Genomic DNA, 25381 nt, shown 5'->3' on the forward strand with positions numbered 1-25381 from the left:
AGGGAAACAATATCTTCTAATCAGTACAATACTTTGTTAATGGCTCCCACACATCTTGAAATTTCCTGAAACATCCCCGCTGTATTGCAATAAATCTCTCCATTTTATAAATATGACATAAGGAATTCCACCAGAAACTATAATTTAACCTACTCCAATTTTTCCAATTATACGTAATTTGTTGAATGGCAACCCCAGTCATTATAAGTAATAATTTATTATTATTTGTAGAAATCTGACTTTTTGCTCTCATTGCCATACCAAACAGCACAATATCATATGATAATGCCACTGGGTTGTCTAATAAACAATTAATTTGGTCCCAAATTGATTTCCAAAAATTCATAATAAATGGACAATAGAATAATAAATGGTCTAAAGTTCCTGCTTCGAGATGACAGTGCCAACATTCATTAGACTTAGAGCTATCCAATTTTTGTAACCGAACAGGGGTTCATAATGCTCTATGTAACAGAAAAAACCAAGTTTGTCTCATAGATGCCGACACTGTACATCTCATCCTCCAAGTCCAAATTTGTGGCCATTGAGACGCAGTAATTTGATGCTTAATCTCAATGCTCCAAATGTCTCTCAGACCAGTGTTTGGTTTCTTTTTAATAAATCCAGTTAGTAATTTATACCACTGGGCGGCCTGGTGACCCAAGAAGTCCACCTGAAAGCATAAGAACTCCAGACTATATTGATTATTAAGTTTTTTCCAGTCAGGGAACCCCACATGAATGGCATGCTTCAGTTGTAACCATCTAAAACTTTCTGATTTATTAAGGCCATATTTATGTTGCAACTGTGAAAATTCAAGCATTTTACCATTAGAGATAACATCATCTAATAAACGTATTCCTGCTATTGTTTATTGTTTATTGTTTATTGTTTATTTATTTATTTGATTAAACGCCTTATCGATTCTACAAAGCGTTGTACATAATAAAAAAAAATTTTTTTCCTTTTGACAAACAATATTACAGTTAAAACATACTACAAATGAACTATAATACACTCAAAGTTATTGTGGGCAAACGAACAAAAGACACACAAGGTAAAGAGGGGAGAAATACAATAGTTATAGTAAATGGAAGAGACATTAATGGGAAAAACAAAAGGGTAGGGAGATTAATTAAAAAAAAAAAAAAAAAAACAAATTAAAAAGAAAGATTAAAATTAAGACGTCAGTTAAAATTAAATTTAAGATAGAGTAAAACTTCAGTAAAAAGCATCTTTAAATAGAAAGCATTTTAATTTGCTTTTGAATGATGTTAGATTATTTTCTATTTTTAAATACAACGGAAGAGAATTCCAGATTGTTGGGGCTGTTACTGAAAAAATGGTAGTACGACGTGTACCAATCATCTTCAATGATGGGATATTAAGGTTAGATTGGGTTATGGATCTCAAAGATCTTAGTGAGTCATAGGGGATCAATAATCGATCAATGAAAGCTGGAGAATTAGTTTGCCTGGTTTTAAACGTTAAAAGAGCTATTTTATAAGTTATCCGATGTGAAATTGGCAACCAGTGAGCGTCTTTTAGCAGAGGGGTAACGTGATCGTACTTTGATGCTTTTGAAATTAACTTAATGGCCGTATTTTGAATTAACTGTAAACGTTTCAAATCCTTATGATATATTCCTTTTAAAAGTGAATTGCAATAGTCTATTTTTGAGATTACAAGTGAATGAATGAGTACATTAAGAGAACTGGTGTCAAGAAGAGGAGCCAATGTTCGGATCATTCTTAGTTTATAAAAGCAGTTTTTGACTAAGGCGCTTATTTGCGGACGAAAAGTAAGCCTGCTATCTATGAGGACCCCTAAAATTTTTATAGTTGTAGTCGATGCAAGTGGGGTGTTCTGGATAGTAACTGGGGAGATTAGTTGCGCCCCCTCTTTTTCAGGGAATAAGAGAGTATTGGATTTTGAAATGCTTAAGGAGAGCTTGTTAGAATTTAACCAGTCATGAATTATACTGAGTTTATGGTTAATTGACTGAATCTCAGATTGGTCAGTTGATTCTATGGGGTGCAATAGTTGAAAATCGTCCGCGTAAGCGTATACTGTGAACCCTATTGATTGGCAGAGTGTCAGGAGAGGGGACAGGTAGATGTTAAACAATAGAGGCGATAAAATGGAGCCTTGAGGAATACCAAAGTTTGAATGGATAGATTTTGATTTTGAATTATTAAATTGAACTGTCGCAGCTCGCTCAGAAAAGTATGATTGGAACCATCCAATGTTTCCAGGCGAGCCTTTCTCCGCCAATTTGAATCTTGGAGTTCAGCCAAATAGATTGATTTGTAGATTTGTGAATTAGAATTGTTGTTAAATTACTTACAAAACGCAATGCTTTCCATGTATTAGCTAATATTCTGTTATCTTTGCTGTAACTAGGCATTTTGATATTGAGCACATGGCAGAGGCGTAATGGAGATATGAGTTGCCATTCTAACCACAACCAATCTGGAAGTTTTTCCATGAGCTCTGGGAGGACCCAATACATACCCTGGCGCAAACAAAAAAAAGTCATTTTATATTCAAATGATTTTTATTATTTCAACCAGAACATACAAATAGAAGTTGCATACAAATCCAAAGAATAACAGTGCAAGTTCACCCCCTCCCCTCCCATCCCTCTCTTCCCTCCCCACCCCAAAAGTCCAATGCCACTACCATGACTGAGAGTGTAAGATAGTCCTAACAATTCAAGAGTCTACTGCGAGCATACAGTGTGAGGTCCTGCCAGAAGCATTCCCAGGTCTGACAGAATTTGCGGCCCGGTCCACAATCTAAATCTCCCACTAGTCTCCGCTCCAGCGTCGCATGAACAATCATCAACGCTCTCCATTGAGTGTAGGAAGGGGAATTGCTTTCTTCCCCATCAAAAGCAGGTGCCCGGCAGTTCCTCTATAAAAGGCGCCGTGATCGCATCTATGGAACGCCTAAGGTCGAAGTAGGCATGGGTAACGCCTCCATAGACGCAATTCACGCCAGACATAGGTGCCAGAAATGTAGGCCTTCAAAATAGGGTTACCAGATTTTCTGTCTGGAAAATCCAGACCCTAAGTCCCGCCTCCAGGCCCGCCCACTCCCACCCATCCCAGCCCCGTCACGCCCCTGTTCCACCCCGTCATACCCCCTGATCCCGCCCCAGCCCTGCCTCCAATCCCACCCCCCACTGCCCGCTCTTGTCGGCCAGGACATCCGCGCATGTGCGAATGCTCATCTGCACGAAGGAAAGCTTTTCAAAACCCGGACCAAGTAACGGGTTTTGGGAAAAGCCATCCAGACCCTCGGACATGTCCTTAAAAGGAGGACATGTGCAGGGAAATTCGCATGTCTGGTAACCCTATTTCAAAACCTTGGCCTGCATTTCTGGTGCCTATATTTGACGGTGGCTGCGATTCTGCAAACTGCGCCGTCACGTGATTGACATGCCGTTTTTGGAGGCGCCGGCCAATAACAGCGCCATTTGTAGAATCCAGCCCTTCCTCCTGCAATACCACAGACATAAAACCTACTAGGCCCAGTTGGCATCATGGTTGGAAGGGTGGCAGCGTTCCTTTGAACGTGAAATGAAGGAAGTGCCTGATGAACTAAGCTTTGAAGAAAGGTCCATTTTCTCTTTCAGAATGCAGATTATCTCGCAGCTGATGCTATTATTGCTCACAGTCAGATGCCAGGTAGTGCTCTCCATGCCACAGTCTCTGAAGCTGGAGTCCCCAAAAGAGCCCAGTGCCACTGCTTTCCAATTCCAGCTGCCCTTTCTTCATACTTCCACTTTTTCCTCCAGAGACACAGAGTTTGCAAGAAGGTGGGCACTGTCCCTGGATACGCCTGCCATCAGGCCCTGCACAATGACTGCCACTGACTTTAGTGTATTTTATGGTGAGCAGCTTTGGGTTTCCCTTTCAGTCACTTACACTAAGAGCCAATGGGACACAGACTTCGATTCTCCACTGATTTATATTCTTGATTAAATGCAGCAGTTGAGTTAGAACATTTTTCTCTGGAATAACTCATAAAATAGGAAAGAATGTGTCTTCACTTACAGTGAAGCAGAGCAAGACTCCAGTTAGCAAAGAGATTGACAATATTGCCCACAAATCCTCAGTTGAGCCAATAGAGTGCTACCAGTAATGTTAAGAACATAAGAGTAGCCATATTGGGTCAGACTGATGGTCCATCAAGCCCAGTCTCCTGTTTCCACAATGGCCAATCCAGGTCACAAGTAGCTGGCAGAAACCCAGATAGTAGCAACATTCCAGAATCTCAAAGAGTAAGAAAGATTCTGGAACACCAAATAATAGCAACATTCCATGCAGAATCCCCTAAGAGTAGCAAGATTCTGGAACAACAAATAATAGCAACATTCCAGAAAAAGAGTAAACAAGATTCCGGAACCCCAAATAGTAGCAACATTCCATGCAGAATCCCCTAAGAGTAGCAAGATTCTGGAACAACAAATAATAGCAACATTCCAGAAAAAGAGTAAGCAAGATTCCGGAACCCCAAATAGTAGCAACATTCCATGCAGAATCCCCAAAGGGGTAGCACGATTCTGGAACTCCAAATAGTAGCAACATTCCAGAATCTCAAAGAGTAAGCAAGATTCTGGAACACCAAATAATAGCAACATTCCAGAATCTCAAAGAGTAAGCAAGATTCCGGAACCCTAAAGAGTAGCAACATTCCAGAATCTCAAAGAGTAAGCAAGATTCCGGAACCCTAAATAGTAGCAACATTCCAGAATCTCAAAGAGTAAGCAAGATTCCGGAACCCCAAATAGTAGCAACATTCCATGCAGAATCCCCAAAGAGTAGCAACATTCCACAATCTCAAAGAGTAAGCAAGATTCCGGAACCCCAAATAGTAGCAACATTCCATGCAGAATCCCCAAAGAGCAGCAACATTCCAGAATCTCAAAGAGTAAGCAAGATTCCGGAACCCCAAATAGTAGCAACATTCCATGCAGAATCCCCAAAGAGTAGCAACATTCCAGAACCTCAAAGAGTAAGCAAGATTCCGGAACCCTAAAGAGTAGCAACATTCCAGAATCTCAAAGAATAAGCAAGATTCCGGAACCCTAAAGAGTAGCAACATTCCAGAATCTCAAAGAATAAGCAAGATTCCGGAACCCCAAAGAGTAGCAACATTCCATGCAGAATCCCCAAAGAGTAGCAACATTCCACAATCTCAAAGAGTAAGCAAGATTCCGGAACCCCAAATAGTAGCAACATTCCATGCAGAATCCCCAAAGAGCAGCAACATTCCAGAATCTCAAAGAGTAAGCAAGATTCCGGATCCCTAAATAGTAGCGGAATCCCCAAAGAGTAGCAAGATTCCATGCTACCAATCCCAGGGAAAGCAGTGGCTTCCCCCATGTCTATCTCAACAGCAGACTATGGACTTGCCTGCCATGTGTCCTTTCCAGGAAGCCACCTTCAGGTGACCTCCATATGTTATATCCATTTAGCATCCACACAACCTCTTCAGCCCCTGCTGGTGACTTGGTACTTGGCAGAAACCCAAAGAGTAGCAAGGAGGACTCAGTGAGAAGTCCATAGGCCATTATTGGTCTGGCTTGGGGAAATCCACTGCTTATTCTTAGGAGAAGCAGCATAAAATCTGTTTTACTAAGCTTGATGGACCTTTGGTTTGTCCCAGTATGTCAGTTCTTATGTTCTAACATTCTGGAATCCCAAAAGAGTAACAAGATTCCAGGACCCCAAATAGTAGGAACATTCCATGCAGAATCTCCAAAGATTAGCAAGCTTCTATCTTATCGATCCCAGGCAAGCAGTGGCTTCCCCCATGCCTGTCTCAATAGCAGACTATGTACCTTTCCTCCAGGAACTTGTCTAAACCTTTTTAAAATCTAGCTATGCTAACCGCAGTTACCACATCCTCTGGTAATGAGTTCCAGAGCTTAACTGTTCTGAGTGAAAAAATATTTTCATGTAATTTCACCGAGTGTCCTCTGGTCTTTCTAATCAGTCTCTTTTTGCAGCTCTTATCTTATAAACTTCTTTCTCTTTTGCTTTAGGCCACCAGAAGAAGCTAATGTTGGCTGTTAAGAAGCTGTCTGAAATTCAGAAAGCTGATCACGGGAAATATGAATCGGGAACTCTGAAGAAGAAAGCTCCTCAGTCTCTGGATGTTGTGGCTATTGAATCTCCACCTCCAGAGTCTGCAGAGTGTCAGTCCCCCAAGCTGACAACGTTTCAGGACAGCGAGTTAAGCAGTGAACTTCAGGTGGCATTGACTAGTGCTGGCGAGGCCAAAGAGAACCACGAGAAACAAGTGAACCATGTTTTTCATATTAGGGAAGGTCCGGGCTATAGGTCTCCGGGGTCCAGGACTGCTCAGGAAAACAGCATCAGTGGCCGAGCTAAGCAGATTAGCAGCTCACAGGAGCTCCTAGGGGATGGATCAAAAGTACAAAGTTCAGCAATGTCAAAGAGCCAAGAATATCTAACAGAGGATCTAAAAGCCAGCACTCCCAACATTCCCAAGGAGGTGAGACCTATGCGACAGGGGCATTCTATAAAGAGGGCCAGTGTGCCACCAGTACCTGGTAAGCCCAGGCAGTCCTTTCCTCCTGCAGGTGGCCATAGCTACACCCCACCGCAGACACCAACCAAGCCAAGACCTTCTTCTCCACAGACTCTCACTGTCCCTCAAGCAACAGCAAAGGTGAAGCCCACTCCTCAACTCCTCCAGCAGGTGGAAAGGCCAATGTCCCCCAGATCTCTGCCTCAGTCTCCCACACATAGGGGCTTTGCATATGTAATGCCACAGCCTATGGAAAGCGAGGGATCTCCTGGACCAGGGCACATGGTGGGACCCTTAGCACAGGCTGTTCCAGTGTTACCTGTCTCTGTTCCAGTATTATGCCTTCCCCCACCAGGCACAGATCTGGAGGAAGATCCAGCAAGGCCAAAGAAGCGGGCCCACAGTTTGAATCGCTATGCCATGTCGGACAGCGAGCAAGACAGGGATGAGCTGATGCTGCCAGATGCTATCCCATATGCCACTATGCAGAGACGGGTTGGAAGGAGTCACTCTGTCCGAGCACAGCCCAGTGGAGACAAAAATGTCAACCGTAGCCAGTCCTTCGCTGTCAGGCCCAAGAAAAAGGGCCCCCCTCCTCCTCCTCCCAAGCGCTCCAGCTCTGCTATCTCCAGCACAAATCTGGAAGATGATTTCAAAGATGGTGAATTCCCCCAAGAAATTGAAGGGGTGGAGAACTTCCTTGAGCAGAGACGGGCCAGTGACTTTGGGGGCAGCGTGGATACTGGAAGTGCAGGCAGTGTGAAGAGCATAGCTGCCATGCTTGAAATGTCCTCCATTGGTGGAGGTGCCAGAGCGATTGCATTGCAGAAGGCTCTAGGTAGGAAGGGAGTAGAAGGCTACTACATACACCCAAGTCTTATGTTCCAGCCAGGTAGCCCTGACCGTGCCAAGGTAGCCCCAGTCCTCGCTAATGTTAAACACAGAGATGCCATTGGCTTGGATGGGGAAGTTGTCAACAGGCGTCGGACAATTAGTGGCCCAGTCACTGGCCTTATTGCAACGGCTAAACGGGAAAGATCCGACAGTGTGAAATCTGAGACTGCCAAAGACTTGATTGTGACCAGACCCCAGCTACATCGTGGTGGTTCACCCCACAACAGCTCTTCAGAGAGTATTCCATTTGCCGAGGAAAGAAACCAGACAATCAAGCAACGGCCAAGGCAGGGAGGTCCACCCAAAGAGGACTCGGTGGAAGGCATCTCTCTTGCTCAGCGTGCAGCAGGCTCTATGATTATCAAGCACGGGGACTTGTCGAAAATGGAGGCCAATGTCACGTTAAAGAGGAGAATAAGGGCCAGGCAGGGCCAACAGCATGATGTGAAATTTGTGCTAACTGAATCGGACACTGTGAAGCGGAGGCCAAAGAGTAAAGACAAGGACCATCCTGCCCTGAGTCTGGACGCAGCTCATTTGGCTGTTTACCAGAACGGCACTGGCACAGTTAAACGCCGACCCATATCAGAAATGAGTGGAGTGGAGGTCTACGTGCCAGTGGACGGTGGTGTCTCCGGGGCAGAACACACGTTCCTAGTGGCTGATGGAGAATCCAAAAAGCCCTTAAAGCCTCCAGTGTCTCCAAAGCCCGTCCTGCTGCCCCAAGGCCAGAAACCTCAAGGACCACCTACCCCCACATCGAAGAAAGCACCGATCCCAAGTCCTGGTACTTCAGGTATGACTATGTTAGAACAATTCTGCTCTAATCGATCGCCACCAACCAGAACTTTTTCTCTCTGCTGTCTAAGCTACTTCTCATTCACTTCTTTCATTGGCTTGCTCTCTCCACCCTGTGTTAGGCTCCTTCACCCTTATCTCCCCTGAAGGGGGTCAAAATGTCTTTCTTCTCTCTCACTCTTATCTTCCCCAGAGTCTGTCTCTCTCCACTCCCCCCCCCCCCCCATCCGTCTCTGGTTTTCTTTTTCTCATTGTCCTTTCCTTTCTCCAAGGAGCAGAGTCTCTTCTCTCTCATCACTCTTCCTTTCTTCCAAGGGCTAGGGTGGTTTTCATCCTCTCTCTCAAACCTTCTCTAAGGATGAGTCTTTCTCTCCTTCCCTTTCAACGTCTTCCTTCTTTTCTCCCTTCTGTGCTTTCTCCTATCTGCTTCCTCCACTTTCCCCTCCTCACCTCCTCTTTGCTTTCTCTTCTGTTTTCTTTCCCCTCCTTTCTGCTGTTATATTTCCTCAATTTTTCTCCTCCTCTCTCTTCCTCTTGAAGGAATTTTCAATTGCGTCCCTCCTTCTTTCTTGCAGGTAGATAATAAATTATAATCCATTTTAGATTTTTGAGGTTTTAAGTTAGAAAATTGTGAATTCATGCCTGAACCTAACAGTGGTTTTGTTACTTGCTCAGAAGTGCAATAATCAGTGTTTTAAATGAAATGAAACTTTTCCAGTTTCAGATAAGGAGATGAAATGCCCTAATGTAAATTAGTCTTTTTGTTAATAAGGAGAAAAATAATCCGTGAGAACCTTTTATTGGTGTTTGTTTGTATAATATGAAAAACTATTAACTGTTTATTTAATTTAATCCCAGATACAATTTGCTTCATATTGTCGCAATCCTGATTATAAGGGCTTGTTCGGATGGGGGGGGGGGGAGGGGGAGGGGGGTTACTAATGGGGCTCTTATCATTGGGTGGTTGATACAGTGGATGCCACTTGGACTCCTCGTTGGGGTCACTGATACTGGGAGCTCATGAGGTCGATCTTCTCTCACTGGGATTTTTTTTCCTCTGAGGCCTGGAAGTTTCTTCCTGTGTCTTTTGGCTTCAGCTCATTCAGAACCAGGGTTGGGATTTAACTCTAAGAGTCATCATTCAAACTACCTGGGGGATCCCCTTCCCCTGTGTATTTGACAGCGGTCATTGCAGTAGTAGGTTCTTGGATAGGGACTTTGCACCTTCCGGAATCCTGACATTTTGGGCCCAAAATCCCACCATCAGGTGTTGCTGTGGCTTGATTACTGGGTCCCACTCCCAGCCATACAATCATCTAAAAATATACAAATCTAAGAAAAATAACCTTTACAAAAACAAAATGATGTTACAAATGTAACATTTCAAAGCAAAATGAAAACTTAATAACAGGGAGAAACGAGATGAACCTAATACTGCTAGAGAAAAAAACTCTTCAAAATGTTGGATAGACAGCTGAGCTTTTGTGTTTCTCCGACTTGAGGCAAAGAACCCCTCAGAGATGGGCCAGAATGGGGAAAAGATGTGCAACGTGTTCAAATGGACCTAATTTATGAACTAAAGGGGGAGAAATTCTATAAAGATACACCAACATTTACACAGCAAAAAAGTGCCTAAATGACTATAATACTGGCAGATGTGTGCACTAGAGAATGACACGGGGACAGATTTTTCCCTGTCCCCGCGGGAACTCATTTTCCCGTCCTGTCCCTGTGAGTTCTTTTCCTGCCCCTGCCCCATTCCTGCAAGCTCCGTCCTCATCTGTGCCCACATCTGAAGTACTGTGTCCAATACTGGTCGCCCTACCTTAAGAAGGATTTGGCGATACTCGAGAGGGTCCAGAGAAGGGCGACAAGGATGATTAAGGGCATGGAAAACCTTTCATATGCTGAAAGGTTGGAGAAGCTGGGGCTCTTTACCCTGGAGAAGCGGAGACTTAGAGGGGACATGATAGAGACTTATAAAATCATGAAAGGCATAGAGAAGGTGGAGAAGGACAGATTCTTCAGACTAACAGGGCCAACAAAAACAAGAAGGCATTCAGAAAAATTGAAGGGAGACAGATTCAAAACGAATGCTAGGAAGTTCTTCTTCACTCAGAGGGTGGTGGAGGTGATAGGGCAGAGCACAATACTGGGCTTCAAAAAAGGATTGGATGACTTCCTGAAGGAGAAGGGGATTGAAGGGTACAGATAGAGGGTAACTATACGGGTACTAATGAATAGGGAATAAAGAATTTAGGTAAGGACTTACAGGTCACGAACCTGGGGGCCACCACAGGAGCGGACTGCTGGGCACGATGGACCCCTGGTCTGACCCGGCAGAGGCAAAGCTTATAGAAATAGGAAAGGGGAAATTGAGTTCTTGCGGGGACAGGGATAAATTTGTCTCTGTCATTCTCCAGTGTGCACTTAACATGTGGAAGTGCAAAAAAAAAAAAAAAAATCAGCTCTGGATTATTCTGTAAGAATGCAAATGATCTAGTGGCAGAAAAACACTGTGAAAATGACCAAATACTGTAGAAAAGGATGATGATCCAAGAATTTCCAAGATAAAACCACCTTATGATGTCCAGTGGTTTGGAGATAGTGGCCTAACACAGGCCGTGTTTCGGTGCAGTGGACTTCATCAGGAGGTCTTTTTCTATAGGACAACGGGCCTAGCACTCTAACCTAGAAAGTTTTTCATGACAATCCCAGGCTGTTTTTGCCCATTAAGAATTCCTTCACTGGCCCAGGCTTTCTTTGATGTTGCTCCTTCACTATGGAGCTCTCTACCACGTCCTTGTCACCTAATTCCTTCCTACCAATTATTTCGATTGGAGCTGAAAACATTTGTATTTCAGTCTTTTGATTAATTTTAACAACAATACTAAGAAAGCTGCCCCAAATGATAGGGGCGATATTTCATCAGAGACCATATGTTAGATTTCATTAGCTTGCCTTCCCCCCCCCCCCCCCCCCCCCTTTTCGCAAAGCCACATGACAACAGCACCAAAGCCCATTAATTCCCAATGGGCTGCTTCAGAGGGATTAGAGTGGGTTGCCGCAGCTTTATAAGAGGGCCTTCATTATCACTTCTAGGCATGCTAGTTTTGTATGTATGCTGTAGTTTCCTCTATTGTATGGATAGCCTAGCTGGTTTTAAGAAGGGTTTGGACAAGTTCCTGGAGGAAAAGTCCATAGTCTGTTATTGAGAAAGACATGGGGGAAGCCACTGCTTGCCCTGGATCGGTAGCATGGAATATTGATACTCTGGGGATTCGGGAATCTTGCTACTCTTTGGGGATTCTGCATGGAATGTTGCTCCTGTTTGGGGTTCCGGAATCTTGCTAACTTTGAGATTCTGCATGGAATCGTAATACTCTATGTGTTTCTACAATCTTTTGTTACTCTTTTGGATTCTGGAATGTTGCTACTCCTTGGGTTTTGGCCAGGTACTAGTGACCTGGATTGGCCACCGTGAGAACGGGCTACTGGGCTTGATGGACCACTGGTCTGACCCACTAAGTCTGTTCTTATGTTCTTATGAGTTGTTTTGTATTTTATAATTTTGATTTTATAAACTGCTGTGATTTGCTTGTGCATCTTTAGCAGTAAATTATGCTTGTGATGTTGTGATCTGCTTTGTGTAAAGGCAGAACATAAATAATAAAGTATAAACTATAGCAAAATTTAAAAATCAATAAACAAATTTTAATAAATGATAAACGATAAACTTGTTAAAGAAAGCATGTCTGATTGGCCTCATGGCACTGATGCTCCATTATAGGGTAGATCCTCACATCATTGAGGATCCATCTAATTGACCCCTTATCATGGAGCTCAGGATAAATATAATTATTAACATCTTTATACCATTGAAAAATTACTTTCACTTTCCATCGTTAATTTTCTGTAATCTACTCACTATTCAGTGGGGAGCTTTCGTGGAGCCTTGAGGAGGAGTTTCATGTCTTTTCTTTTTTCCCCGCAGAAGGAAAACGTGTGCAAGGTACGCCACCGCCTGTTTCTCCAAAGCCTCTTCCACCACCGACTGCACCAAAACCCACCAAACCGCATGCAGTAATCCAGTCTGCCAGCGCCAGCGCCACTCCTGCGCCATCTCCTGCTAAACAGTCGTCTACAATCAAGCCATCAAGCACACCGCCTTCCCTTTGCTCGAGCCCAGCCAAGCCGCTAACATCTGGCCAGACCCAACAGGTTCCTGTGAAGCCACCTAGATCTTCCATAGCAGGCTCATCGATAGAGAGCGCCACCACGGAGATAGCGCACCAGAAAATGGAGGAAACGAGCGCCTCGCTTGCAGCTGCCTTACAAGCTGTGGAGGAGAAGATCAAGCTGGAAGATGAGCAGACAGAGTGAGAACAAACCCTTCCCATACATACGAAACAGAGAGAGGAAGCCAGTCAGATTCATAGACAAGGGCAAAAGGACCACTTTAAGATTGCTGGGTTGTGTTACAGGAAGTTGTAGGAGAGTCGTCAAAGCTCCAAATCCAAGCTCGAGGCGAGCTGCATTCAGGCACTTATAAGACCGAAAGCACAAATCGGCTAATTTGAATTGGTTGATTCACGCTTTATGAAGTAATTACAGCTACACACATGATGGTTAGATAAAGGCTGGGAGATCATAAGTGCCCTATAGCAGGCCCTGACAAATCATTGGATTTAAGAAGCAGCTCCACAACAAGCAGCCGAGGTCTTCCACCCACCCCCTTCCCCCCCCCCCCCTAATTGGTTCCAATAAAGTTGAAGTGTAGGATGGAAGATAGATCTCCTGTAAGGTGTGCTGCTGTTCCTTTAAGGCCTGATTTATTAGGATTGTTTTCCTGTTTTCTCTGTCTACTCAGCCTCTCTTTCATTCCCCCCCCCCACCCTGTCATCACTCAGTCTTCCTCTCTTACCATCAGTTTTATTTATCTATTTACTCTGTCCTGGTGGGTTCACAATCTATCTAATGTTCCTGGGACAATAGGGGGGATTAAGTGACTTGCCCAGGGCCACAAGGAGCAGTGTGGGATTTGAACCCACAACCTCAGGGTGCTGAGGCTGTAGCTTTAACCACTACACCACTCTCTTCTACCATCTCTCTCCTCCCTCCAAACTGGCCACCTCTCAGCTAGCCCTCATTACCCAGAAACACAGTCCTGTCCCCCTCTGACCTGAGGAAGTGGCGATGGCTGTGGGACAGAAGTGTAGCATCTTATTTCTTCCGACCACTGCCACAGTCACAGCCCTTTCTCCTCCAGAGCAAAGAAGCAATTGGATTGAGTACCAGTGTGGGGCCTTGAAACACAGGCCCGAGCTCAAGCATTGGAGGGGAGTAGGATGCAACAGTGCTTCAGCAAGGCATAGGATTGTAGGTCCCCTTTTCTCTTCGGCTCCAGGATGGTGGTGGGGATAAGAACAGCAGACCTGGTAGGAAGATGGGGAGATGCTGTGTGCTGGTTACAAGTAGGGTTACCATATGGCTCCAGAAAAAGGAGGACAGATTGAGACATCTGGGCTTTACTTCCAATGCAACTTGGATGTCTCAATCCGTCTTCCTTTTTCTGGAGCCATATGGTAACCCTATACAAAGGAGGGGAGATGCTAGACTGTTGGATGGGGGGGTTGGAAAGGGAAGGGGGGAATTTTGGACAGTTGGTGATAGGGAAGGGGGAGGACTGCTAGGGAGGTTTGAAAAGAGAAGGGGAGATGCTGGGGGGGAGAGTTAGCGACGGTGATGGGGGACATATGGCATGAGATACCCTTTACAGCTCTGCCTCTGACAGGGCATTAGCTTTGCAGAGGAGGGCAGAACAAGGCAGTGCCTAGGTGTGGCCCTGTGTTTATAGGACTTTGTACAGTGCTCACTCTTCATTAAACTCTGGGAGCAGGTAGGAGCACAGCAGCGGCAGGCGTGGCAGCACAGAGATCTCACACGCAGTCGAACCACACCTTCCTTCCAAATTCTGGGCTGTAATCAGCTTAGTGGCTGGTCTGACTCTGGACATGGCAGCTGAAATTTGCTGAACCTTGCACTGTACTGAGATCCCACTCACAAATGTCCACAGATGAGTTCATGCATGCGGTGTAGAACCTTTACGATAGCTACAGAAACAAGGCTTTGACGGGTTCTCTCTCTTCTTCCCACCACAGTTCTGCCGTGGAATCGAAGAGCACGGTCAGCATCCTGGATGACATTGGCAGCATGTTTGACGACTTGGCGGACCAGCTCGATGCAATGTTGGAATGAGGGCACAAATGACCCCAGATAACCTCAGGATTTCTATGGGCACAAGGATGTCATCTGTCCCGTCCCATCTCCCAGACCGATCCTGTCCGGAGTCTGCTCTGCCCCCCCCCCCACTTCCCTCCCCCTTCTGGAATACAATGTATCCGGTTTGCACAAAGAAGAAAAAGATACCTCAGGATTGTGGTGAAACAGTCAGAGAAGGCTTTTGTCGGCCAGTTTTACAGAAAAGAACATTTCTTTCAACCTTGGAAAAAGACAAGTCCCATTGTTAAAGGGAAGAAAAAGTATAGAATCCTTCTGGTATGTGTCGAGTGTAAGCATGGTTGTAAAGAGTTTATATGCATTGTATCTTGTGTCTTTCAGATATGAAACCAGACCTCTTCTCTTAAAGAGGAGTTTCAGCTTTGTCAGCTGGAAGTCTGGGGGGCAAAAATGTTCCCCGAGGATGGGCACTGTTGAAAGGTAGAGCGATGTACACTCTCAGAGAAAAATGAATAGCGCATGACGGATGGGCCCCTCTTTCTGACTGTTGTCTGGAAGAGACCACCACCGCCAGGGAGAGAGTCACTGGAACCTAAGCAGCAAATCCCAGACAGGAAGAACTTCTGACTTAAACCTTGTCATCTTCTGTTGAGAGTGTGTGGTATTGCATTTCCAGGTGTCGGTAGGGAGGCTGGGGTCTGAAGTCGGTGGTTTGATTTGTGGTTTTCCATCAGCTAAACTGTATTATTATGGAAGCAAATTGACGTCGAAACTTCGTTAATACCGAAATGCCCACACTAGAAGGGCCATCACCTCCCCTGCCACCACTGTGGCCTCACAGAACTGGCTTTCATAGACAGCTAATCTGTAGTCTGCCCCCGTTTTTCTGACTGAGTTCAGCCACTAGGCAGCTTGCCGAGCTGAACAATCGAGATGTTTTACTATAGTGTCTAAGGAAAGATTTGCAAATGGGGTTTATAGTAGGGCCAGCTGTTACCTGGACAAAAGCAAAATGTTTAGCGAGAGCGCTAAAACGTTAAACTGAAATACCTCTCTTCACAGCCAAACAATGACACAATCGCTTCACTCTTTCCCATTCAGTCAGAAGGCAGCGCAAGAGATGTCTGGGATGAATAAGCTGCATCCCCACTTCATTTCTGTATGTATTCTTAGGCTAAAGGTTTTATTTTCATATTCATGATCAAACATTTTTGAAGCAAAATTGTTTTCTTGCTATTCTCTCGTAATTCAGTGGTAGCTTGTACTCACAGGTCCTTGCATGGTACTCTCATTAAGGCATTGAGTGGGATTTTTTTTTTTTTTTAATCTGCAGGCCTTGGAGTATCAGGAAATGAGAAGAAAAACCCAGGCAGCCAGCCAGCCAGCATTTCATGCAGTGTCCAGGGCATAATAAATGAATGAATGTCTTTCTAACGCCGTGCTGTAAAATTTCTAAGACATGAATAGGGTGTCTGTTTTCTACTTCCATTGGCAGTGCAGACATGGCAGAGATTCGGTTATTTTTTTTCCAGTGCTTGTCTACTGCCTCCCTGTGGAGGTTTTAGTTTACTACACCAACAGATTTGTGGATGAATTCCTCTTCAGTCTGAAGGACAGTAGCATGAGTGGTTGGAGGATCATATTAAGATTCCATACCAGTGGGGCGTCATCTGATTGGTGGGTGAAAGTTGATAAGGCCTTTCATTAATCTGGCCATGAATAAGTAAGCTGATACAGATTTGTTGTTTAGTTGGGCATGGTATGCCACAATGGTGCTTAGATGGAGATCAGCTTTAGTCCTGATTTCCACCAGGATGAGTAGGTGCTGAAGCAAAATTGGACAGGAGGACAGCAAACCTGGAATGTCTGGTGGAGAAGTAACTAGACCTTGGAAGCCTCCAAGGGAACATTTAGAGTAACCAATGCCAGCCTTTCAATATCCAGGTAATGAGAGCCAGGATGCAGAGGCTGAGGTGGAGGGGGGTTCCCTCATCCTGGGTGAAAAGGTTTATGATGAGTGGGCGAGTGGTCAGGTGCTGCGGGTATGGGAAACAAAATAGTCTGGGCTGATATGGAACAATGAAGATGACTGTCACTCTGTTTTGGCATATCTTCTGAAGAGTCTTGGATATCAAGGGTATGTGTGTGTGTGTGTGTGGGGGGGGGGATGCATAAATAAGAAGGAATCTGGAGCGACTCTGCAGGGAGAGGTATGCTTTGGAACAAAAGAGGGGCATTTCTTGTTGGTCTCTGATGTGAAGAGTTCTATGTAAAGGGGCAACCAGTGGCAGAAGAGGTCTGACCTGAGGCTATGGTGGAGTGACCACTCGTGAGGGTCTAGTTGTTGACACAGGCTGTGTGCAAGGGTGTTGAATTCCCGAGCTAGGTACATGACATGGCGAAGGCATTTGATGAAGAGTGTGAACTGCCAGGGCTTCTTTCACAGACTTCAGGAGCTGGTGCCTTCCTTTATGTCCACAGAGAACATGGTGACTTGGTTGTCCATCTGCAGAAGAATGTTCTTGCTAAAGAGATGGGCGCTGAAGGCTTTCGGTATGCTTTTGAGCACCAGTAGGTTGATGTGTTGAAGGGCTTTGAGGGGGTACCCAGGGCACTGGTTTTTAGGTAGAAGAGAAGTGCCTCGCACCCACTGTTGTCAGGGTCAGTTGGTGTTGTGGTTGATAGAACAGCTATAAGAATGCTATAATGCTCCTGGAGTATTGCGTTCAATTCTGGTCTCCTTATCTCAAGAAAGATATACTGGCGCTAGAAAAGGTTCAAAGAAGAGCAACCAAGATGATAAAGGGGATGGAACTCCTCTCGTATGAGGAAAGACTAAAACGGTTAGGGGTCTTCAGCATGGAATAGAGACAGCTGAGGGGAGATATGATTGAAGTCTACAAAATCCTGAATGGAGTAGAATGGGTACAAAAATTCATCAAAAATTACAAAGACTGGGGGACGCTCAATGAAGTTACAGGAAATACTTTTAAAACCAATAGGAGGAAATTTTTTTCACTCAGAGAATAGTTCAGCTCTGGAACGCGTTGCCAGAGGATGTGATAAGAGCGGATAGCATAACTGGTTTTAAGAAAGGTTTGGACAAGTTCCTGGAGGAAAAGTCCATAGTCTGTTATTGAGAAAGACATGGGGGAAGCCACTGCTTGCCCTGGATCAGTAGCAAGGAATGTTGATACTCTCTTGGTTTTGGCCAGGTACTAGTGACCTGGATTGGCCACCATGAGAATGGGCTACTGGGCATGATGGACCATTGGTCTGAACCAGTAAGGCTATTCTTATGTTCTTATGGTGTTGCCTGGAGGAGGGAGCTCTAGTGAGGCCATTTTTAGATAGGGTCTGGATTGTAGTGCAGTGACCCTTGATGGTGTTCACTGTCTCCTCCACTTTAAGAAATTTATCCCATTACAGTGTGTTCACAAGCTGGTCATGGTACTTCTTCCTGGAGGCCGGAAGCTTGAAGCCATGCTGGATGTGTGGCAGAAGAGAATTCTGGTAGCAGATCAGCCAGAACTGGTTTTCAGCAATGCAGCAGCAAAGGAATGCGCCCTGGAAAACTTTTCAGCTCATCAAGTCAAGGATCCTTGAATCCTTTCTAGAGGGATTGCAATGAGAGTGAAATCTCCTGAATCTCTTCATAGAGGACTCAATGATGAAGGACTCATTTGGTAATTGAGTCTTGTTGAATTGTGGGGTAGGATGGATCTGGCAATTGACCTCCACACTTTTTGATGCTGGGGATTATAAGACGGGTGTCTGCCAAACCTTTTCTATGTAGGCAGTGAAAGGTTTGTGCATGGGTACTGCTCTCATGGATTGTGGAGTGCCCAGGTACTTGAGGATGACTTTGATCTCACAGCCCAGGTCAAGTGTGTTGCAAGGAGAGTGCAAGAGCTGGATGGAGAGCTTCTTAAGGAACATGGGGGTATGTGAGGTCTTCTGAAGGTGAGAAGGAGAAGGGTGGTGGCTGTTCATCAGACAAAATGCCTGGGGAGCTCCACAATGGGTCCATGGAAGAGTCCAATGCACCTGCTCCCCAGCCTGAGGCCCTGATGCTGATTTCTCCATTCCCACAGGAAAAAAGCAAAGAAACAGAGACAATGATGGCAAATCAAGACCTTTAGATCTTTCCAGCCTGTCCATCCATACCTTCCGCTATACATTTCTTTCCCTTAGACATTCTATACCATCCACTATGTCTTCCTCTCCCTTAGTGTTGGTCCCATGCTTTCTTATATTCAGGTACGCCGATATTCAGACCGCAAGAGGCAGGTTGGCTAACTCCCACAGTTGGCGCTGATTGCCAGTATTCAATACTGGACTGTGACCAGCGTTGAATATCCAGCTAAGTTATAATGGCAAAATACAGACCTGCTATTTTTGCGGACTGATTTGGCCACTATTGGTGGCTATTGCTTAATATAGCCGGCTGTTTTAGTTGCTAACCACTAATGTTCAGCAGGTAGCCAGCCAGAGGCCTTTCATGGCTAGTTAAATAGTGGTGAATGTTGGATGGTTAGTCTCCATCACCTCTACTGGGAGTCCATTCCATGAATCCGCTATCCTTTCCATCCTCAGTGCTGTTGGATAACATTACCTTCATGTGGCTGACTCATCCTGCTTGTCCACGGAGAAGATGATTTCTTTCCGTTATTTAGCTCCAGTTAGTTCAGTCTATAAAGTGAAAATATTCCCCTTAAGATATTTAAGACAAGTTTCTATTCTTTATTTTTAGTTCTGACAGGATATCCAAATATGTGTTTGGTGGACACTTAGGTCCGGATTCTCTGCATGGCACCAGTATTGGCAGATGCCTAAAAAGTGTCCACCACGCAACAGCACTGTATAGAGAATTGCACTTCTGCGAAAGATAGGCGTTGGAAATGTTGGCCAGGGTTTTTCAAGGACGGTCTTTGTTGTGAATCGTGCCTACGTAGGCACTTCAGGTCACCTAACGCCACTTCCAGCGTTAGCCATGCCACAATCACATTAGCCAGTATAAAGTGCCTATATAAGTGCAATTCTGGCAAAGATTTTTTAGGAGCCAGTAGGTACCTCGAAACTCAATTAAAAACATCATTTAAATGGCATTTTTTACTGAGCTTGGGCGCCTAAAATATCAGAATCCAGGCTTTAGTCTCACAAATAGGAAAAGAATTGCATCAAAACTTGAAACAAACCAGTTGGACCTTTTGGTGCAGGGGTTTTGCTTTTGAGTGAAACAGGGCCACTTTTGGCTTTGAAGAAGGTATTACAGAATCATTTGTTGTAACTCAACTTGCGGAGGACAGTGCAAAATTGGAAGCTTTGGAGAGACGTCTATTGTGTGAGAACCGAAATGCATCTTAACTTTGGCTTGCAGAATTTCACTAAGGATCCCATCTTGGGCTTTGCTTTTTTGCACTTTATTTCTTGGAATATTTTCTGAAATCTTTTTGGTTTTGCTGCTTATTCGACTTGTTCATTCTAACCGTTGAATGGATTATTTTTCTGACCGATGGTTAGTTTGGCTCTTACCTACTGCGCAGGGTTTTGTGAGCAATAGAATTCTGAGGTCTGGTTTCTCCGCTTTTGGGGCTCCTGCCCTATTCAACCCCAGCGAGCTGGCTTTCCGGTTTCCAACAATACTCAGCGGCAACTTCTGGTTAATGCCAAGGTGGAGTTTGGGCAGAACCAGCACTTAACCAGTTAGCAGTGATAGCTATTCAGTTAAGTAAGCCGATAAAGTTAGAACAGAAAGAAGGCTGCCTAGGTTGACCAGTTCTGGATGACTGCTGTGTGCCTGGATATGACCTGGCAATAGATACCCAGGCTCACTTCAACCCAGTGGGGGCGCCAGCACCTCTCTGCCCCCCATCCCGTACCTCTTTAAATCTTTGTTAACATGAGAACTTCTCAGGCCTGCTGCTCAGCCGGCCTGGCTGCTCTCTGAAATCACTTCCGGGTCATGGGGTCAGGAAGTGACATCAGAGGGAAAGCCAATGTGGTTGATCCTTGGAACGAGCTCCCGGTGCAGGTGATCGAGGCAAACAGCGTGCAAGAATTTAAAAGCAAATGGGATGCCCATGTGGGATCCCTTAGAGGGTTAAGCCAAGGGAACCTGTCACCAGGAGTGGGATCCCTAGGATAGTAGACTTGGGGGTGGGTCAGTAGAGTGGGCAGACCTGATGGGCTATGGCCCTTATCTGCCGTCATCTTCTAGGTTTCTATGAACAGTAGGCCGGAGGAGCTGCTCGCACTGGCGAAGATTTAATGAACTACAGAGGGAAGGGAAGGCGTGAGTGTGGGGTAGAGGTGGGGAAGGAGCGTCTCCTACCCTTGCTATGCTACTGGTTCATTCTGTGGCTATAAACTGATCACCATAGGCTGAAGTGACCCTAGAATTATTTTCCCTTTGAGACAGTGCTAGGGGATTCTCTATAAAACTAAACTCGTAGCAGCCAGTGCACGCTCAAAACCTTGGCGTTTCATAGCTGAGAGCATCAGGTTGTGGTCAAGGTTAATAGTAACAGCTGAGTTTAGAAAGAATTGAACCAATTTCTGGAGCCGATAGTGAGTCGGTGGAGTTCTGCCAGGTCTTTCCTAGCCCTGATCACAGCAAACACTTGTAGACCTTAGAGCCCAGGAATAGATGACAGTGTTCTCTGTTTGGCTTTAGAACAGGAAGGTAGAATCTATAGAAATCCACAAATTCCTTCCCGTCCAACACACACTAGAGGCAGCTGTTCTGTCAGTTTTCTTCCACTGTGATGCATTCTCTGGGAAGTGAGAGATTGAACTAGTAGATTACGCGAGGGAACGAGTCAATCTGCGTTTGTTTCACGTAGCCCCCTGGAGTTTTCCCAATCAGGATCCATAGCATTTTTCTGATGCAGGAGAATCAGTAGACAGTGAGAGTGGGTGACCTTCAGATCTTCACATCTTTGCTGACCGAGCAGAGGAAAGACGTGGGATGTTTTGCATTTGTATAGAGAAGGATCAACAGAGAATTTGATGTCTGCATTTTGGGTTAGCTTTAAAAAAAGAGTTGCCACTGACCATCCGCAGTTTCTTTTCCACAGCTTGAGTAGACGTGGAAATGAGTCACCTGCTGGGCTGCTGCAGTGTTCCAGTGCATAAAGATCCCGAGTCCATAACTCAAACTCCCTTTTCTTAGAATGGTTGAGGTCAGTTCCTGCATTTCTCATACAGCAGGGGCTGTTGGGTTTCACTGCATGCAGTGGAGATTTTGGGGAGCTCTTTTAAGGTTCCTCCATGCAAGGTTATTGAAATAAGAACTGTATTACAAGAAAGTGTTGCAAAGCTGATGAGCCTGTAAGCTACGTATCAGCTTTCCCTGTGAGATGTACATTTTAGACCTGGTACCGATGAATATTGTAATGCTGGAGCCCCAAGGCAGATGTATATGACAAAGTAAAGGCTTCAGCAAAGAGATATATTATAGACATTTGTTACAGAGTCAGGGCCCTGGGGTAGATGGATGCTACAAACTGGACTCCATTGTAGGACTCAATTACACATTCCAGAGCTGGGGGCCCTGAAATATAAATATTAAAGATTATTTTCTTTGTGAGAGTATGAAGATAAATACGTATTTTTGTTACAGAAGAAATCCTTCCATCATGTTTCTCGAATCCTCTTGGAGCATATCAAACCATGGTTTATTTTTTTCAGTAGCAACATGTTCCTGACTCTTCCAAACTGCTTCCTTCTTTATTCGCTATTCTTGCTCTGTGCTGACCTCCTGGTGCTTCTCTTAGGTCAGTCCTGAGCCTCACAACAAATGCAATAGCCTCTGCTAGCATCAGGAAACGGGGGCCAGGACATTGCTGGTTCCTGAATGTGGAGCAAGGCTGAAACCTTTTGCTGCCACTAGGACAGTTTGGAAAACGATCAGAAACAGATGTAGCACCTGGTCTTTGCTTTACAGCAAGTAAGACTCTGCCTCAGTAAATGTTCACAGACACATAGGACCAGATGCACTTAAAGAATGGCCATAGAAGAGGGTAAAAAGTGTACAGCAGGCAAACGCCACGGAATTAAAGTGAGAACGTCACAGAGAACATGATTTTATAACAGGTCACCCAAGTGGAAAAGGCTAAGTGGGCACCTGTGTCTTTCTAAATTACTAGGATAACCCTACAGAAATCATTTCTATAATGACTCTGCGGACATATACATCCATTTAAGAGCTGGTATAAGTGTGCACAGGTGGTAGAATACACAGGACCAAGTGTGTTTTATAACGAATCCACATAAATTGCAAATTCCACCCTCCCTCCCCACTCTGAATCCACCCCAAGCACACCAACACCAGTTCCATATCACGCAGGGTAAATTTATAAGAGGCATTTTACACACACATGGAAAACGTTTATAAAATTATTCTCAAAATGGGTCCTTTTCATGCTCATGTAACTACATAAGTTAGCACTGGTGGGCAAATCTAACTCTGCTGAAAGCAGCAGCAGTGGGAATAAGTTTCTCTTTTTGAAAAGCACAAACAGATAAAGTCTGGCAGTCTCGGCATGCCCTCTGGTATTCAGTGTTACAAAGAGAATCCAACCGACAGCCAAGAAGGGACAGGGAAGTTAGCTAGAAATCCACAAAGTGTTAACTGCCCAGTTTCAGTCTGACAGAGAAGGTCCTGGAACTGGAGTCCAAAGGAGTGAAGAGTTACACGTCTTTATTCATTCTACACTTTCCATTTTACATTTGGGGAACTGTGTTACGTATATGGCATGTATGTGGTTGTGTAAAATTGTTCTGAATATAGCACAAGCATTGTCTATCTTGAAGGATCCTTTTTTTAAGCAATTGCAACTTTTTAAAATGTTATTTTTATTGTAATTTTCTTGATTTTTTTATACATATTCCAAACTCAAAGGATGTGCCTTGTTTGACAGAGTTCTGGCGGATGAAGTTAACTCCTGAACGGGAAGTTATGTGTTGTTGTTTTTTTCAAATGGCTGTCTTATAAGTTGCTGTTGTTTTTTATATGTACATATGTGTGTGATTGGGTACAGAAAACCTGATGTTGGGCAGGGCATGACTCGTTTTTCACCTGGGACGAGTGCCCTTGCTTGTGGTTTTGTGATCGCACTGGCCAGAGCAGCCGTCCTGTGTTTTCTGATCCAAATGAGTTAGGCACAACTTTGAAATGTCTTCGGACTAGAAATGATTGTTGTAAAGAAAATGTATTTGCCCCTCCCACCAGCTCAATTCCTCCATCTTCACAGTTGCTCTACCAACTCCCTTCTATGGCAGTAGGCTCTGTTTTGCTGATGCTGTTCTGGACCCTTGTTCCGTTCTCATCCTGTACAAGCTATGCATCTTGGTGATTTCCTTGGTACTTTGTGCATTTTGTACAACACATTATTATAACTAGATGGTTTGTGGTGGTGTCAAGATTCTACTTCTGTAAGTCTGACGGAAAGAAAATATATATGAAAAATTGACAAGAAAATGAGCATTAATTTAACAAATATTTGTCACGTTATAATTGTAGGAAGAAAGATACAGGTCAAAAGCAGGCTGTACTGTTGCCCTTTCCAAAAGCACAAGGCTGTGCAGTATTTGTCCATGTTGGTCCTCTACCATGGGTATGTACTAGCATTTCTGTGTCAGGTTAATGCTCTATTTCCTGCGTTCAGTGCCAGCAGCAGCGCTCAATAAATGTCAGAAAATCGCCAGGCCCTGACTGCTCAATGCTCCTGTAGAGTGTGCATTTCCTGATCTCCACCCTGCTGGTAAAATTGAGGGGTTCGGATGTTGTGTTCCTGGCCTGTGTAGGACAAAAATGATCTTCCTAATAGGTGTGAATACATTACAGAATGACAATGGCTGTTCTACCTCAAGTTTCTCAAAATAACAAAACCTGTTCTACACAAACCAAAGAACATGGGGGACATTGAAAAATCCTGGGGCCTCGTGACAAAGTACAGGGATGCACACAGGTTTTAAATTTTGTAAACTTTTTATTTATAATTTTAAGTTTTTATTTATCAATTTTAATATCAATATATAACAACAAAAAAAATCATCATTACTGAAATCAAGTATATGAGGACATGGAAACAACCAACAAAATAATTATCTATAGACTGATGTTAGTGCACAATAAAGGGAGGAGAAAGCCTTAATAGTGCCGTAGATAATAAGTGAAGAAAAAAAATCTGAAAGAAGGGATGGTGCCGGAGCATGGTTTAGGTTCCACCCATTGAGGGGTGATAGAGGTCACATCGCGACCTTATTGGACACAAATGCTGAGAACCATGCTGGGTCAGAGAAAACATATCGTACTCCCTGAAGTGTAATTGCACATTTACAGAGGTAAGGAAGGATAAAAGTTGCTCCTAACTGTAGCACCTGAGGTCTAAGGAACAGAGAGTAACTTTTCTTTTGGGTCACTCTCAGTACCTCAGAATACAGTCAGATCTTCTAATACATAACCAAAACATCCCGCTAACATGCGAGCAGGAACCAGGGCTTCTGTATCTCATCAATCTAGGAAGTCCAGACTATCCACAGAAATATTGGACTGCTGGACGAAGAAAGGACGTTTCTTTCCAATAGGAAGGTAATAGATTTCGGAGATCAGGGGAAATAGAAGCTTCTGGAACCTTCAATACCTCAAAATGATCTCTCTTAAACATATCCCGTGCAAGTATAGAAAATGCTTTAGGGAAGTTGAACAAATTTCAGCCTTAGGTCATAAATTCACACTGTCTCTCGTCCAAGTGTCCCCTTGGGTTTCTAATACCTGAAGTCTTGTTCTACAAGTCTCAGATATATTTTCTATCTCAGATACTTTTACTTTCTTTCTTTTTTTAAAATTTAGGCAATTACAAGAGATCATTTTACAAGA

At 44.3% G+C, this 25381-nt stretch overlaps 1 protein-coding gene across 1 annotated transcript in view; it reads left to right on the plus strand.

Moving 5' to 3' along the window:
• CASKIN1 (CASK interacting protein 1) overlaps positions 1–17296 on the plus strand; it is a 171373-nt gene extending 154077 nt beyond the window's left edge. The window contains exons 16-18 of the mRNA XM_033914977.1: positions 6056–8254; positions 12251–12635; positions 14418–17296. Coding sequence (XP_033770868.1) covers positions 6056–8254; positions 12251–12635; positions 14418–14514 — 2681 coding nt within the window. The 3' untranslated portion in view covers positions 14515–17296. The remainder of the gene's footprint in view (positions 1–6055; positions 8255–12250; positions 12636–14417) is intronic.
• Positions 17297–25381: the final 8085 nt, after the last annotated feature.

This window comes from Geotrypetes seraphini, chromosome 11 (genome assembly GCF_902459505.1).
Source record: "Geotrypetes seraphini chromosome 11, aGeoSer1.1, whole genome shotgun sequence".
Classification (NCBI taxonomy): domain Eukaryota; kingdom Metazoa; phylum Chordata; class Amphibia; order Gymnophiona; family Dermophiidae; genus Geotrypetes; species Geotrypetes seraphini.